Source organism: Bactrocera oleae, chromosome 2, assembly GCF_042242935.1.
Source record: "Bactrocera oleae isolate idBacOlea1 chromosome 2, idBacOlea1, whole genome shotgun sequence".
NCBI classification, from domain to species: domain Eukaryota; kingdom Metazoa; phylum Arthropoda; class Insecta; order Diptera; family Tephritidae; genus Bactrocera; species Bactrocera oleae.
This window is the reverse complement of record NC_091536.1, coordinates 56,498,855-56,514,285: the sequence shown is the minus strand read 5'-3', so window position 1 is coordinate 56,514,285 and position 15,431 is coordinate 56,498,855. Positions and strand designations below refer to the sequence as shown.

Sequence of the window (15,431 nt, the reverse complement as noted above, 5' to 3'; positions counted from 1 at the left end):
GGCGTGGCACAGCCCACTTTTAGGTGAAAACCCATATCTTGAGATCTGCTCAACCGATTTCAACCTAATTCGGTGCATAACGTTCTTTTCATGTTTCTATGTCATAGTGCGAAAATGGGCGAAATCGGACTACAACCACGCTTACTTCCCATGTAACACCATTTTCAATTCCATCTGATTCTTTCACTTTCCACTATGCCAATCAGGTAACAATGATTATATCGGGGTAAAACTTTGCGTGAATAATGCAATTAAAGTATGCCACCTTGCGGCCAAAAATTGTCTAAATCGAACCAAAACTGTTCAAACCCCTAAGTACTAAATATGTGGACCCCAGTGCCTATAGTTGACCTTCTACCGAAAATATCAATTATATTAACGAGTATACCATTTGACTTTGCGAGAGTATAAAATGTTCGGTTACATCCGAACTTAGCCCTTCCTTACTTGTTCATATTATAATTCACTGAAAATCGCTACACGATAATAGGTGAGACAGCAACACAATTTTATTCAATACTCTGTATACTATGAACAGGGTATATTAAGTTTGCCAGGAAGACCCTATAAAATATACACATATATGAGCAGCATGATGAGCTGAGTTGTCTGTCTGTCTGTATACATACAAACTAGTTCCTCAGTTTTTAAGCTATCGATCTGAAATTTTGCACCTGTGTTTTGCTCTCTAAGGAGCTGCTCATTGTTGGAACGGCCGATATCGGACCACTATAGCACACAAGTATAGCTGCCATACAAACTGAACAATCGGAATCAAGTGTATGTATGAAAAACTCTTTTATTTGAAGAGGTATATTCTGAACAACCAGCTTCAGTACACTGTAAACGTTCTTGTTTAAATTAAGGATCATGGTGGTAGATACAAGTCTCATTCTTTTTTTTATTAATTTTTTCTTTTTTATTCTGCTTAACCCTTATAATAGTAACCGGGTACCCACCGCGGTGTATTTGTGTGAATAACTTTAAAAAAAATCAATATTTCATTTTAAGCTCTCAAATCGTCGTTTTTTAACTTTAAAGAAAGCTATTTGTGAGTTCATTTTTTTAATTTTTTTTTTTTATTCTACGTTGTTAATTTTCTTTTCTTTAAATTGCCACTGACTATTAATATTGGAAGAATAATTAATAATATAAACAAAATAATAATAATACTCAGATCGTGGGTACCCCGGTACCCGGTTGCTAAAAGACGCCGGTAAAGTTGGTTACTAACATAAGGGTTAAAACGCTCCAAATGATGCTGAGAAATTTATTTTCCATCCAAATTTTGTTGACGTGTGCGGCACTAACTTTTCAAACAGGTTTTTCATATGTATTTCTACATGTAAAATATGAAGTATTCGTTCGTCTGAAATGTCTATGCCATTAGAAATTCGACGCTTAGTCAAACTTGGATTTTCACTAACAATATTGTGAACTTGCTCAATGGTTTCTGGTGTGGTTGCGACTTGTAGTCGTCCTTCGCGTGGATCGTTTTCAAGCCTAATACGACCACGTTTAAATTCACCAGCTCAAAATTCAACGGTGCGTTTTGAAGGTGAGGACTCCTTCTAAACTTTAACAATTGTTCATAAATTTCCTTTGCTTTTAAACGCTTCAAAACAAAAAATCTAATCACTGTGCGATATTCAATTTTTGCCATATTGAGAAAATACTCTGACGCTTGTAAACAAAGAATTAATTTACAGAATGATTTGAAACTTTGCATGTAATCACGATAGATGTATCAACTTAAGAAAAATTTGGAGCTAGTAGTGTTATTTCTTGGTGAGGCCAATCAACTTTTCAACGAATATGTACATACATTAATACGACCGATGGCCCAAAGCATAACATTAAAGAAGATATTTTCAAAAATAGACGAAGAAGAGAATCAATAAATTAAAGAAGTTTGGAAAAACTACAATATGATGAATCCTGTAGAGAACATAAACCTTTCTTGGAATGAGGTCACAGAAAGATCTTTTGGGTTATGGAAGAACATTTGGCCAGATTTAGATAGGTTTAGATGAGAACAGTAGCTAGTCTTGCTAATTATGAGCTCAAGGAATTAGCTGAGAAAGAAGAAAACAAAAATATTGATAGAAGTGATTTCGAAGATGAACAAAAAAACCTTTGATAGCGTTTGCGAAAAGATGTTTGGCCACTATAACTGTAATTATGGACCAATTTATTGAAAATTATCCAAATTATTACAGAAGTTCAAAAGCAAGACCTGGCGTTATACTTACCATACAAGTAGATGCTTTATCCACTTGGCAACAATTTCTAATAGAACGAAAAGGAAAACGCAAACTACATTTGATGCCTTCTTGACTGAATGATTTGGCTGACTTATAACTTTATTTGCTTTTATAAGTATATTCATTTATATTGTTTTTACTTTTATAAGAAATACTTTTTGGTTTTTTTTTTTTGTATCCATCTTCTCATAATCCCATTAATTACATGACAGCCTTGTTTAACAGTGTTTTGCATAACCATCTACTTTCATGAAACGTGTCCTACGCTTTAAGCGGGGTCATACTATATATTTACCACGAAGTTTATAACACCCAGAAGGAAACGTCGGAGACCCTAAATTAGAATTAAGTGTTTGCATAGAAAAATTTTTCATTTGATGAGATATGTTCACGAAATTTGGCATGGATTATTGTCTAAGGTGACCATGTAATTATTCAGATCAGATCACTATAGCATATAGCAGCCACACAAACAGAACGATCGGAATTAAGTGTTTTGCGGAAATTTGGGATGGGCTATGAACTAAGGCAATAATATAATCTCCGAAAAAATTGTCCAGTTCGGATCACTAATGCATTTATCTGCCATGCAAACTTAACGATCGGAATCAAGTTCTTGTAAGGAACCGTTTGTATTGATGAAGGGTATTATAACACTTTATGTATCTCTAATTTTCCCATTTTAAGGACCTATGAAACGACTCTTGGCTCTCTATTCACCCCTAATTCTGAATCTAAACTGGTATTTAATATATTGTGATTGCATGTTATTAAAATTTGTCTTCTTATCATTATAATATGTTAGAAACTTCAGTGTTTTCTAGTTTATTATTATTAAATTAAATAAAACATATTCACTCGACTCCTTTCAGATATTCACATGAATCAAGCACTTTACCTGTCGAATCTCTCCGTCCCGCGCATAATCGATGCCGCACAAAAAGCCAAACTCTTTTGCAGTTATGAAATGGGTAATCGCACACTCAATTCGGTTAAGTGGTATAAGGATGGGCTAGAGTTTTTCAGGTAAGTGGAGAAAATTGGCGAATGAGGAAATGTTTTAACGGGTGTTTAATAATGAAAGATCTTTTTTTGAAGCGAAGATATTTATCTGCGACTTTGCATTTGTTGTAACGATTATACCAGTACGATAGTGTGAAGGTGTGTTTATAGCACGCGAAGTCTTTTCATTCGTAAAAACTCGTAATGTTAATATGGGCAGAGCGGTGGCTCCTCCGAATGAACCGACGATGAAAGATAGAATAAACATAGATAAGCCCTCACAAAACAACACATCAGAAAAACACATTGTAGTTTTTCTTTATGCTGTAGACATCTGCAACTACACTCACTTCCATTAGTTCCATTCATTGGCTCCATCTCTATGACTTACAACGGGTTAAAGGCGCGAGTAAGTACTGGCACAATGTGTAACTAATTTGGCTGCGTAATTGAAAATGACGCAGATTGACTGTGAACTGCGAGTGGAAAATAGCGAAGCACATGCAACACACTGTAATTTTACGTGCCACTGAATATACAACCGGTGAAATTTTATCGACAAATCGAAGTGTATGTGTGCGCATCAACAACTGCGTGTACATAATGCTTTGCCACCGTGTCCACTCTTGCCACGTGCCGATAACCAGCACGAGCTTGTCGCCAGTTTTTTTCCATTTGGCGAATTTTATTGGCCTTGGCAGCTACAGTTTTTAATTGACGGAAATTCGCAGTCGCTTTTAATTGGCCGAAAACATACACAATTTTTTCCGGTGCAGATTACCATTACCAACTTATATTCCACATAATTTTCAACATTTGATAGTGCGATTTTTTCACACTTTTAAGTAATACTTGTGCATATGTATACTTTATATATATGATCATCTGTATTAACTACTAATTTATAGTAGACGGGTTTACTTACACGATATAGCAACAATTTTTTTACATACATATATATAAATTAAAGCACATGTACCATAAGTAAATATATAAACTTTTAAAATTACTTAAATGGTTATATACATAAATACTTGTATATATAAGTATAATACATACACTTTTCGCCCTTCAATTAACCGGTATGCTATAATTGGGCTAATTGAAAGGTATTTGCTACAAAAAAATGGATTAAAATAATAAAATCAATATAAAATTTTATAAACGCATTAAACAATTTGCCAAAATGCCACTTGAAGCTCAAAAAATAAAGGCATGATGATATGTGCTAATAGTTTTAGCAAACAATCAACAACAAGCAAACAAATTGGATTCAAATCAGTAAGAAAGAATAAACTTATTGGAACAGCCGCTAAACACCACTTAGATTTTTATTTGACAAATCCCTATATAATTTTGGTCACATTATATAATATAATAAATATTATATCATAAAAAGGTTTATCTATATTAAAATTTCATTTCATTTCATTTTAATGCAAATATTTCGCTCATACAAAGTTTCTTAAGCCGGGTTTAGAACAAATTTTCTACTATAAAAGAAAATTTGCAGACCTGACAAAATTAACAACTATTGCTTAATTTTCGGAACAGTATCTGTCTAGACAGCTCTGGTCAGGGGAAAAAATATTTTGAAATATCTAATAAAGTATATTGTTAACAATATTATTTCGAAAACTTACGCATAGTCATTAGGCCAATTTCTTATTAATTTCGGTAACTGCTTACCAAGAGTCGGAGGCGCAACTTGTTGCTATTATAAGTGATAAGATTAACGGGAGGGACGAAAATTATTACATTGCAGTCATTCAGGTTACGAGAAGGTATCATTTGTTGTTGGCAGCAAAGCTGATTATAAAGGGTGTTTTATAGGAGTGTGATTTTCAGATTCAGATCAGACAATACTTTCCTCGCAGTTGGTCTTTCTGACAGCTGCTACTTGATTTTAACTCAGTTTTTGCTTGCGATTTCATAATGAACATGAATTTACTTCGGAACAACGTTTGCAAATTGTGCAACTTCACTAGCAAAATAATGGTTTGGTTGTCTTGATGCATCGCACGCTTCTCCCAATATTCAGTCGATATATGGATCAATTTCACACCACGTTTAGTATAGTGAATAATGCGCATCCTCAGAGTCGCCGTACAGTGCGCGCCGAAGACGCTATTGCTGCTGTGGAGCACAGTCTCGAAAAAGACCCGAACGAGTCAATCCGCTATCACGCAACAATTGGAGCCATGACCATTCACTTTATGGAAGATTTTGCGGAAGAATTTTGGTTAATGACCATTAAACGCACATTTGGTGATCCCAATTTTAACAAGAAAATTTTGTTCAGGGATGAAGCTTTCTTTTGTTTGAATGGATACGCTAATTAACAAACTTGTCGCATTTGGAGTGATTTAATTCACAAACCACTGTTAAGAAGCCGTTGCATCCTCAAACATCATACGTTTCATTTTGTTGAAAGCATATATGATTGATTTCTTCCGTGCAGTACGACTATTTAAGGCTTCTTTCCTCAAAATTTTGCATAAGTTATCATTATATATCATCATGAATTGTTTTGCCATCATCACAAAGTTTTACTATAAGTTTTCTCATGTTAAGATCAATTTCTTTTTTTTTTTGTATGTGGTAGCAAAATAGATATGGAAAAAATTATCAAAAGCAAGTAAGCATACTTCGGTTTACCATAATCTAAATCAAATAATAACTACAAAGCATTAAAAACTGTTTAAATCGGGTCTATGCCTCAGTTCAGAAGGGATCGGTTTTATCATAATGTAGTAAAGAAGATATTTTGAAGGGTGAAGGCCTCTCACCAAAGGTTGTACGAAACCTTAGTCAAGCCAATAGTGTTTTATGTATTCGTCTGGTAGAGAGCGGTCGGAAAAGCTAAACTCGCTATGAAATTTGAAATTGGAATATACGTGCCTCTCAATGGCATTGTACACATTGAACCAGTGGATCTAGCTGGCAGCTGTATTACTGTGAGGGTCGCTGTAAGACTCAGGGCTTCTGGGTATATGAACGCGTCTGAAACGGACATTCTGAAATTCTCTCCTTTCACTGCATCCCTGAAAAGTTGGACCACAAATACCGAAGTTTTTACTGGTCGCTGCACAATAGTCATGAGGTAAGCCTGATAATTTTTTTGGACACTAACTGTGAAAGGTTCATGGTGAGGTGAGATAGAAATATGATATTAAGAGACGATGAAGTTTAAACAACTAAATATCATGAAACCCGAATTGCATGAATTCTTAAAAATGATTACGCGTAATAAAACTACAATAAATATACAGTTAATTTAGATGTTGAATTTTATATATTTTTATTTTAAGAATTTGTAATAACTAAAAAAGGCAAAAAATAAAAACTTGATAACTAAAATCGTGAACCACATACTCTGTTAAATATTTGAAATAACTCTAAACTTGTGTTACATTTTTTTGCTTTCACAATAGGCTTAAATAAATCCTCTTAAATTATAAGCTACATTTTTCGAAATTTCAAAAATTAAAAAAAATTTCAAACTGAACTTGTTTTCAATATTCAACTAATCTTAAATTGTCAATATCAAAACACAAATTTTTTAATCACAATCAGGTCACCAGCAGGCAACCACAATCAGAGAGCTCACAACTCAACGACCCATTTAAAAATCATTGCAAATATATGTTTTGCGAAATTCCCATTCTCCAAACAATGGCCACATTGAGTGGTCCAATTAATTGGCTTTATCGAACGACACATTCGAGCAGAAAATAAAAATGGTGCCACGTTTCCTATAGGAAATTACTGGCACTTTACAACCATTATGGTATCTGAAAAATGTACAACTACTTCATATCGCCAGAAATATGTCTGGTGGCCTTATACTGCTACATCAATTTTCCTACGGGGTGCTTACAACTACATAAAAAATGTGTATTTGTAACATTTCGTCGAGTTTTATGCAAACTTATCTGCGGCAACCTAAGCCAAAAATCAATTTCAATTAAAATACCCCATTTTTTAGTTCCACTATTGTGCAATTATCAACAACAAATGGCCATGCCCGCAATAAAGAAGAGAAATAAAGCATAATAACATTGCGGAATCCCTAAACTGTACTTAAAATTATAAAAACCTGTCAGTTAGGAGGCAAAAAATTGCGGCCAAATAAATGCTTTCAAAGCGGTGGTAATTTGGTTGAATGCTGCAAAAAAATATACAAAATATACAATTAAAAAAATTTACGTTAATAATTGTAAAAGTGTCATTCATTAATACATTTTTGCCAATTATAAGAAATATAGTACGTAAGAAATAACTGTGACGGAGCATTTTACTCCTTCGACCTTTGAGACGCCGATTACCGATTTTGTATACCCTGTTCAGGGTATACGCTACAATCTTACACCATAACATTTTGAATGTATGGTATCTAGACTATTAAGAAATCCGTGCTTCCGAGAAATGTCCCCATCTTCCGTCAAAATTAATATAATTAAGTTAATGATAGTAAAATAAATCATATAGGTCCATCCTTATAAAAAGTGTTACAGTGATCGGATTTAGTTAAAATATGCGCCGTTTTGTTCGATGATCTGTTTCCATCTAGACGGCAACTTCATAATACCTTCCTCGTAGAAGCCCCCCTCCTTATTTGCGAAGAATTCGGACAGCCACTTTTCACAAGCCTCTTTTGAGTTCAACTTCACACCACCAAGGGCATTCGCCATGGACAGGAACAGGTGATAATGACTTGGCGCTACGTCCGGGCTATATGGTGGATGCGATAAAACCTCCCATCCGAGCTCCCGTAGCTTCTGACGAGTCATCAACGAAGTGTGTGGTCTGGCGTTGTCCTGGTGGAACACTACACCCTTCCTGTTGGCCAATTCTGGACGCTTCTGGTCGATCGCCTGCTTCAAGCGGTCCAGTTGTTCGCAGTAGATGGTAGAATTAAGCGTCTGGCCATATGGGAGCAGCTCATAGTGGATGATTCCCTTCCAATCCCACCAAACATACAGCAAAACCTTCCTGGCTGTCAATCCCGGCTTGGCCACTGTTTGGGACGATTCACCGGCCTTCGACCATTGATATTGTCGTATGTGATCCATTTTTCGTCGCCAGTCACCATCCGCTTCAAGAATGGGACAAGTTCGTTCCGTTTCAGCAGCATATCGCAGCCGTTGATTCGGTCCAGAAGGTTTTTTTGCGTCCAATTATGCGGCACCCAAACATCAAACTTTTTTTTGTATCCAGCCTTCTGCAGATGGTTCAAAATGGTTTGGTGACTAACTCCCATCTCCTGAGCGATGTCACGAGATGCCATATGCCGGTCTAACTCGATGTATTCCATGATTTGATCGGTATTTGTCGTCACAGGTCTTCCGCCGGCTGGCTTATCCATGGTGTCGTTTTCACCGGCTCTGAATCGTCGAAACCATTCCTCCGCGGTTCGAAGTGATAGAGTACCATCCCTCAAAACACCATTAATCTCACGGAACGTTTCTCTAGCGGATTTGCCTTTAACGAAGGAAAACTTTAAAATAGCGCGAATTTCGGCGTTAGTGAACTCCATGTTTACACGTCTATAACTGTTGAACGCAATATCCAAACTAATCATGCATAGCGTTGTTTTGTAGGTTATGTCAAGACCTTTCAAATTATGTATAGTGTTGCCAGATACGAGCTCTGTAGCGCTTTGTACATAGCCGCGAAATTCAAAAGACAATGGAGATATTTGACTCAGCAAGATATACTAGTAAAATTAGGGAAGTATATGACCTATAATAGAAGTTTCCACGATTACAAAATTAATTGGAATCAGTTAAACGTTTATTGAGTGGAGGCTATTTCAACGGCCCTTAATTCCTACGAAATGCGAAAGTATTAAGGAAATAAAGAAAGTTGTAGCTATTTGCCGATATTGAAACAGGGGCCGACGTATAAGATAAGTGCATTTAAAATTGAATTCGAAGCTTTGTGTTTGCATAAAGTAAATGCAAATTCGTATGCTACCGATTTTAATACAGAAAATTTATACAAAAGTTAAATGTTGGTCGAGACAAAGTACCAACGATGTCCGAAATAATGGTCTCTAATTTTATCGCTATGGCTATGGCTGGGGTATATGCCTACGATTCATAAAATGAAAATTATATTCTCATTTAACAATGTTAAAGCGATCACGCCGCGTGCAAAGGTTATAGTACAAAATATTCCAAATGCAATACACTTCCTGTCTTTTATTACAAACGCTTTGAAAAGTGCAAATCATTTGCATATTTGCGCAAGCAATCGAATTCAGATTTCTGCAGCGCTTCATGAAGTTAATTTTATGCCCCTCGCCATCGAAACAATTCCAAAGTCATTTGCAACGAAAAACAAAACCAGCTTTTAACGCTTCGCTTTTTGATTTTTTGAACTCATTTTCACATGCACACACGACTTCTCTATTTTTATATGCAATTTCCTCTTTTGAATGCAAATTTTCTTATGCATTCATTCATCATCAGTGTGAGGGCGAAGAAGCGTACTAATGAAAGCTGATGGAATATGGTATAATGTGGGGCAGAGATGTTGAAATGACATCAATTTTCGCAGTTCTGACTGGGCAATTTTCAAAGCATTTAGCCAACTTCGCCACTCAAGCTAGAGCAGCAGGTATATATTTATATATATATACATACATTCCTCCAATCATTCAGTCTGTCATTCACTTTTTTGCCTACATCTTTCTCACTTACAATTTTAACAAATTTTGTTGCACTTTTTATCTTTCAGATACTCACCGCTCACGCCGCCAACTACAAATTGGTTTCCCGTCAAAGGTGTCACCATTGCTGATGGCTCATCGCACTGCAATCAATTCATCTGCAATGTCGAACTGGAGAAACTGAATGTCCATTCGTCCGGTTCGTATCGGTGCGAGGTATCCGGTGATGCGCCCGAATTCAAATTGATCGATAAAACTGCGAACATGACAGTGGGAGGTAAGTAAATTTACCAACGAGTCACCATATGAATATGCAAAATTATGTATGTACATATCTAAGATTTATATTCACATATTTATACCGCTAGATCAAGGTATTTCTGGTGGTAAATTTTTGAGTTTAAAAAAGTCTATATTAAAGCAATTTTATTGCAAATGTTCCAAATGTTCATATACATATTTACCGTCAATCTAATATCGCAAGAGGTTAACTGACAGTCAAAGTGATGTTGCCATGACATTGAATGTGTTGATCATCCAGAATAAATATTAATGGTCAGAAGCGAGAGTCGTGACTGAGGCATTTCGCATAACTAATTTTATTAAGTGCTGACATATATGTACACTCCTCCATACTCGATATAACTAATTTAATCAATATGGGAACCTCTTTGTATTCATATACATCTTAATTTAACCTACGCTGTGATAGACTAATTATTTGTGATTGAACCGAAAAGCAATTTTTATACTGGAAGTCTCTTAAAGTAGTCTACAGAACACTGAGCCACAAAATCAACACCACTAGAAAAATTACAACAATTTGTATATGTAGTCACCAGCATGTTTTAATCTCCCACTAACTGCTTTCTTCGAAGTGATATTAATCTTGACATTAAGCAAGGAAGAGACGAAAATTATTCATTTTATATTTCAAATGATCTTTACGTATTTTATTTACTTGTAGTCGCGATTTATGTGGCAAGTCAAAAATTCTTCCCTAGATAAATGACAGACTTTATAGTAAGCCATGCCACAAGCGGACTTATATAATTTGTAGGTCTAGTGAAATAAATCCATTATGTTTGCATTAAAAAAAAAGGTTATATTTAGTATAGTGAGAATTATCCTATTTAGGTCACACCATTTTGTTCGATAACTAGTTGTCATTTTGAAAGCAAAAAACTAAGTTAAAAGATTTTCAAAAGTGTCTATAGAACAGATAGTAATCATTTGGCGCTTACCAACCGAGCTCCAGGAGCTTCTGACGAATCACTATCGAAGCTGACCGATTCTAGTTATAATAACGACAACATAAATTGCAATGATGCACTCAACCGAATTTGTAAGAAACCATCAATCTGAGAATTATTTATAATAACTAGCTTGTATGAATATACATTAATCAAAAACGATTGAACATAGTTTTAAAATTTTATAACAATATGATCATAATTATATAACACATATGCACATTTTTGCAAATTTTGATTGTAGCCATCAAACTTGAAAGTTGCATACCGAATTTCCTTTTATTTTCACAAATAGGCTCAGATCTACTAAGCACATAAATTAAAATATTTCTATCGGTAATATTAACATCTGTTTAAGCGTTCATCTACTACTTTCTTAAACCTATAGTCCGATAAGTACTTACCACCCATGCAAATCAGTGTTTTCCAAATTGCCTATTAACTTTAAGTATCCTGCAAGTTGGGCGCTTTAATAGGCCAATTTATTACAAATCAGCCATCGATTTCCCTTCCATAAGAAATGAGTGCAAAAACAGATGAAAAAACAAGTCAAAAACAATCCATAAATATTTAGGCGCGATGCTTGTGTGTCTGTGTTTATTCGAAATTTATTACCAAATCAAAAAACCCGTGTATTTACATGCTGACTGGCGAAAGAAATGCAAAAAGCGAAATAATGAGAAAAAGAAATCGTTTATAACCACACAGAACAGGGATATGGAAAGAAGACAAATCAAATCATTGAAGAGGAAAATGCACATTGGTAGTAATTTATATTATTGGTTTCATTGTTGCTTTTACTATTGTTGTTGTTGTTTTTGCTCTTGCTGACGTTCCTGACGTCGCTAAAAGCTGTTATGTAGCAAATAGACCACACAAATAAATCATTAGTGCCACTGACGGCATAAGGACTCATAGAGGCTCCACAATATACTCACCAACAAACACGAGCTACATTTGTGGCCTCACATCAAAGCGGAAGTGCTATTCACGTTAAAAGGATAATAAATATATCGGGAGAGAGAGTGGGAGGCGACAAGAGCAGACAATAATATAACAACAATTGATTTGAATTTTTCAACGCGAAAATAATGTAACATATTAAATCCCTCATCTCAAGCAAGCCAGGTAAGGCATTTCGGGTGATTCACATCGAAATCATTTCTGGTATCCCGCTTGGAATGTCACAATCACCTATGCTTGTTTGGGCAACCAAAAGTGTGTAGATGAAATGTAAGTAGACGTAGAAGTAGACAAACATGAGTTATCTTGGGTAAACGTGACGCCATAACCTAGAAGCCACCATAAGCAAGAGATTTACAATCGTGCAGTTCATTCTCCTAGATTGCTACAAGTTCGGCTTTTAATGAACCAGGCTCCAGTACCCCGAAGACATCCAACAAAGGCGGCCAACGTGCCAAAAATCTACGATCTCGCATTGATAAACCACCACTTTAAGGAACGCAAGATAAACTTAAAATACCACATGTGTCGTATGCTGAATGAAAACATGAACTTGAGACATCTGTCAGCGCAATGGATGCCACTTTTACTTCCTCGATACAATAAGCGCAACCATGAGACTACTTCGCAGCAGTTAAATTAGGATATAAGAGCAAAAAATAACATTGGCAGTCACAACATCATTCTGGACTGGAAACAACATAAGTCTAAGGATATAACGCAAAATCACTTTCGGTCTCAAAGGTTACTTGAGGTAAAGATGCGAGAGGACGAGTTAAAGGGAGTATCCACGCCTGCGTCTATCATGGTTAAATATTTAGTACTCGAGGTTAAGCCAACGACTTCTGTAGACGAGTGGGTTCAGAGCTTGTCTACTAGGCGAGAGGCTGTGTAGTCTAATTCTGCGAATACTCGTAGACAATTACTTCAATTGTACTCGTATACCACGGAAAGGTCGAATAAGTCATCGGATAGTTAATTTAAAATATTATAATTTCAATAATTAGTAACTCTTCTCCACCAATCAAAGATAATAAATGCTTAAGTCGCAATATTGAAAATTTGTTGAGAATCTGTAATCAATTTAATTAATTTGTAATTACATGTAGAGTTATCACTCTTTTATATGCATCATTCTCTTTTTGTTATCGTCCGGTTTCGTTTTAAGTGATAACAAGTGATTTCTATTCCAAGTTTTGTTGATAGTGATGAATTACTTTTTCGTAAACTATATTTTTAGACATACCTGACCAACAGGTACTTATTGTAAAGCAACCGGTTATTAACGAGTCTTGTATAACACCAATTCGTAAAATACAATTGACTAAATTATGATATGTGAGAAGAACGCATGCTTAGTTCGTGAATCATTGACATCATTACTCATATAGAAGTATGTATTTGTACAAATGGTTAGTGCGTGTCTACCATTTGTCGCCTGCGAGCTCACTTCGAATAGCACCTTTACTTTAGATACTAACTCTAATATATTCTGCGGTTGTCTGACCAGCCAGCTGTCAAAGATAAATGAAGGCATCTGCATGATCCCTTTCCCCCTGCTGTTTTATTTTTTACACGCTTGCCATTTATTATCTCATAAACTTGTTCTAAAATATTCTCTTGCTTGGGTTTCTGTATAACATTTGCTAATAACGCCAGTTGTCGGAGTCAGCGGATAATTTGAGCATTTGCAAATAAGAAGGCCCTAAGTTTGACCTCAACCCAAGACTAGCTGCTCTCGTAAATTGTCAAAAGTGCTACCGCATTTTTAGAATAGTTTTGTATCAAATAATACTTAAATAAAGGTAAATACATATTTGTTTTCAAACTTTATTCAGCAATTCGTTAGCATAAAGATAGGCGTAGTTATCAATAGCAAGTAATGGTCAATGGTCGTCTCGAAAAATTAACACGCCCACACAAATGATTTAAATTTGTGAGCAATCAAGCTATGACAGACACATTTTCCAAAGGAAACGAGTACAGAAGAATATATGGCCTTTAATATTTATTATATTGGGTAGAAGTCTGCTTTCTCTATGGATTAATTTAGATATGATATAAAGAACCGTAACCGTAATTACGATTGGTTCTATGCCATATTGTCGAAAGACTTCTGTATTCATATGGATAGCGTAAAATATTTATAAGCGGTGTATTTCCTAAAGCGAAAAGTATTAAAGTAAGAATAAACATTTTTTAACATTTCTTTGAAAAAATATCATGCAAACGCCTCTTCGAATTCATCTCGCATTGTCATCGGATCGCAACCGAGTCCTCTTTCATTATTCTTATATTCATTTGGCAGCAGGTAGACAAAAGAGATTTTCACGCGAAAACTTGTGTTTTCATCCATACAAAATCTGTCAAACGAAAACACACCCCTTAAAAACTTACATTCCACTCATTATAATCGGTGTCTGCTCTAGTTATTATATATTATATATATTTATTAGAAGACATATTTTGCCAGCCCTAAATGTCAGTTGACAATTTGTTTACATTCCATAATTGGCCTAAACGTACCCTAGAAGAAACTTCTGATGGGTTCACCAATACACTCACATTTGATACGTCAGTACTGTTAATTTACATTTTTAAATTCAGAATTATCCACTGATTGGAGAAAGACGTATGCAGAGCTATTGAGAGGAGGAGATGGCATCAAGTGAAAATTTATTTTTATATATTCTTATTTTTTATATATATTTTTATTGCATTCCTTTTTATATTTAAGTATATTATTATAACTAATTTTGATTAAAAGTTTGAAATTAATTAAAGAAATAAAAATTATATTATCTACTGCGCAAAAGAATTTTGCACTTCTGATAGCGTTTCAGTCATAACTGACAATTTTCAGCTATGACGGATTTATGGTCAGCAATGACTCAACAAAAACAAAACAAACAAACAAAAATAAAACAAGGATCTTAAGAAAATTATAGAAACTTTGCTATGCGCGCTGACAAATTTTTTTCAGCTGTGACTGTCATATTACCTATCAGATGACCCTCACTGTTCTTGTAGGGTACATAACAAATGTAAACAAATAGATGTGTGAACTGTCAATGAAAACTCATCGAAAACACACAATATCGGTCAGAACGACTTTGGTTCCACAATCCACAAATTGTGTTTTCAAGAGGATTTCAATTCGGTGCGAACATAGTATACTGTTTAAGATGGCGACCAATTTAACAGCTGTCAAGTGATTTATTCTGAGTTTGGTTTGGCAATTCATCATAAATAGACTCACGCCTGAACCACGCT

General features: G+C 35.2%; 1 protein-coding gene across 1 annotated transcript in view; it reads left to right on the top strand.

The window, feature by feature from the left end:
- Nucleotides 1-15,431, top strand: part of beat-Vc (beaten path Vc) — a 131,016-nt gene that overhangs the window by 77,139 nt on the left and 38,446 nt on the right. Inside the window, exons 2-3 of the mRNA XM_036357787.2 lie at nt 3,137-3,290; nt 10,011-10,219. Of these exons, the coding sequence (XP_036213680.2) occupies nt 3,137-3,290; nt 10,011-10,219 (363 nt within the window). The remainder of the gene's footprint in view (nt 1-3,136; nt 3,291-10,010; nt 10,220-15,431) is intronic.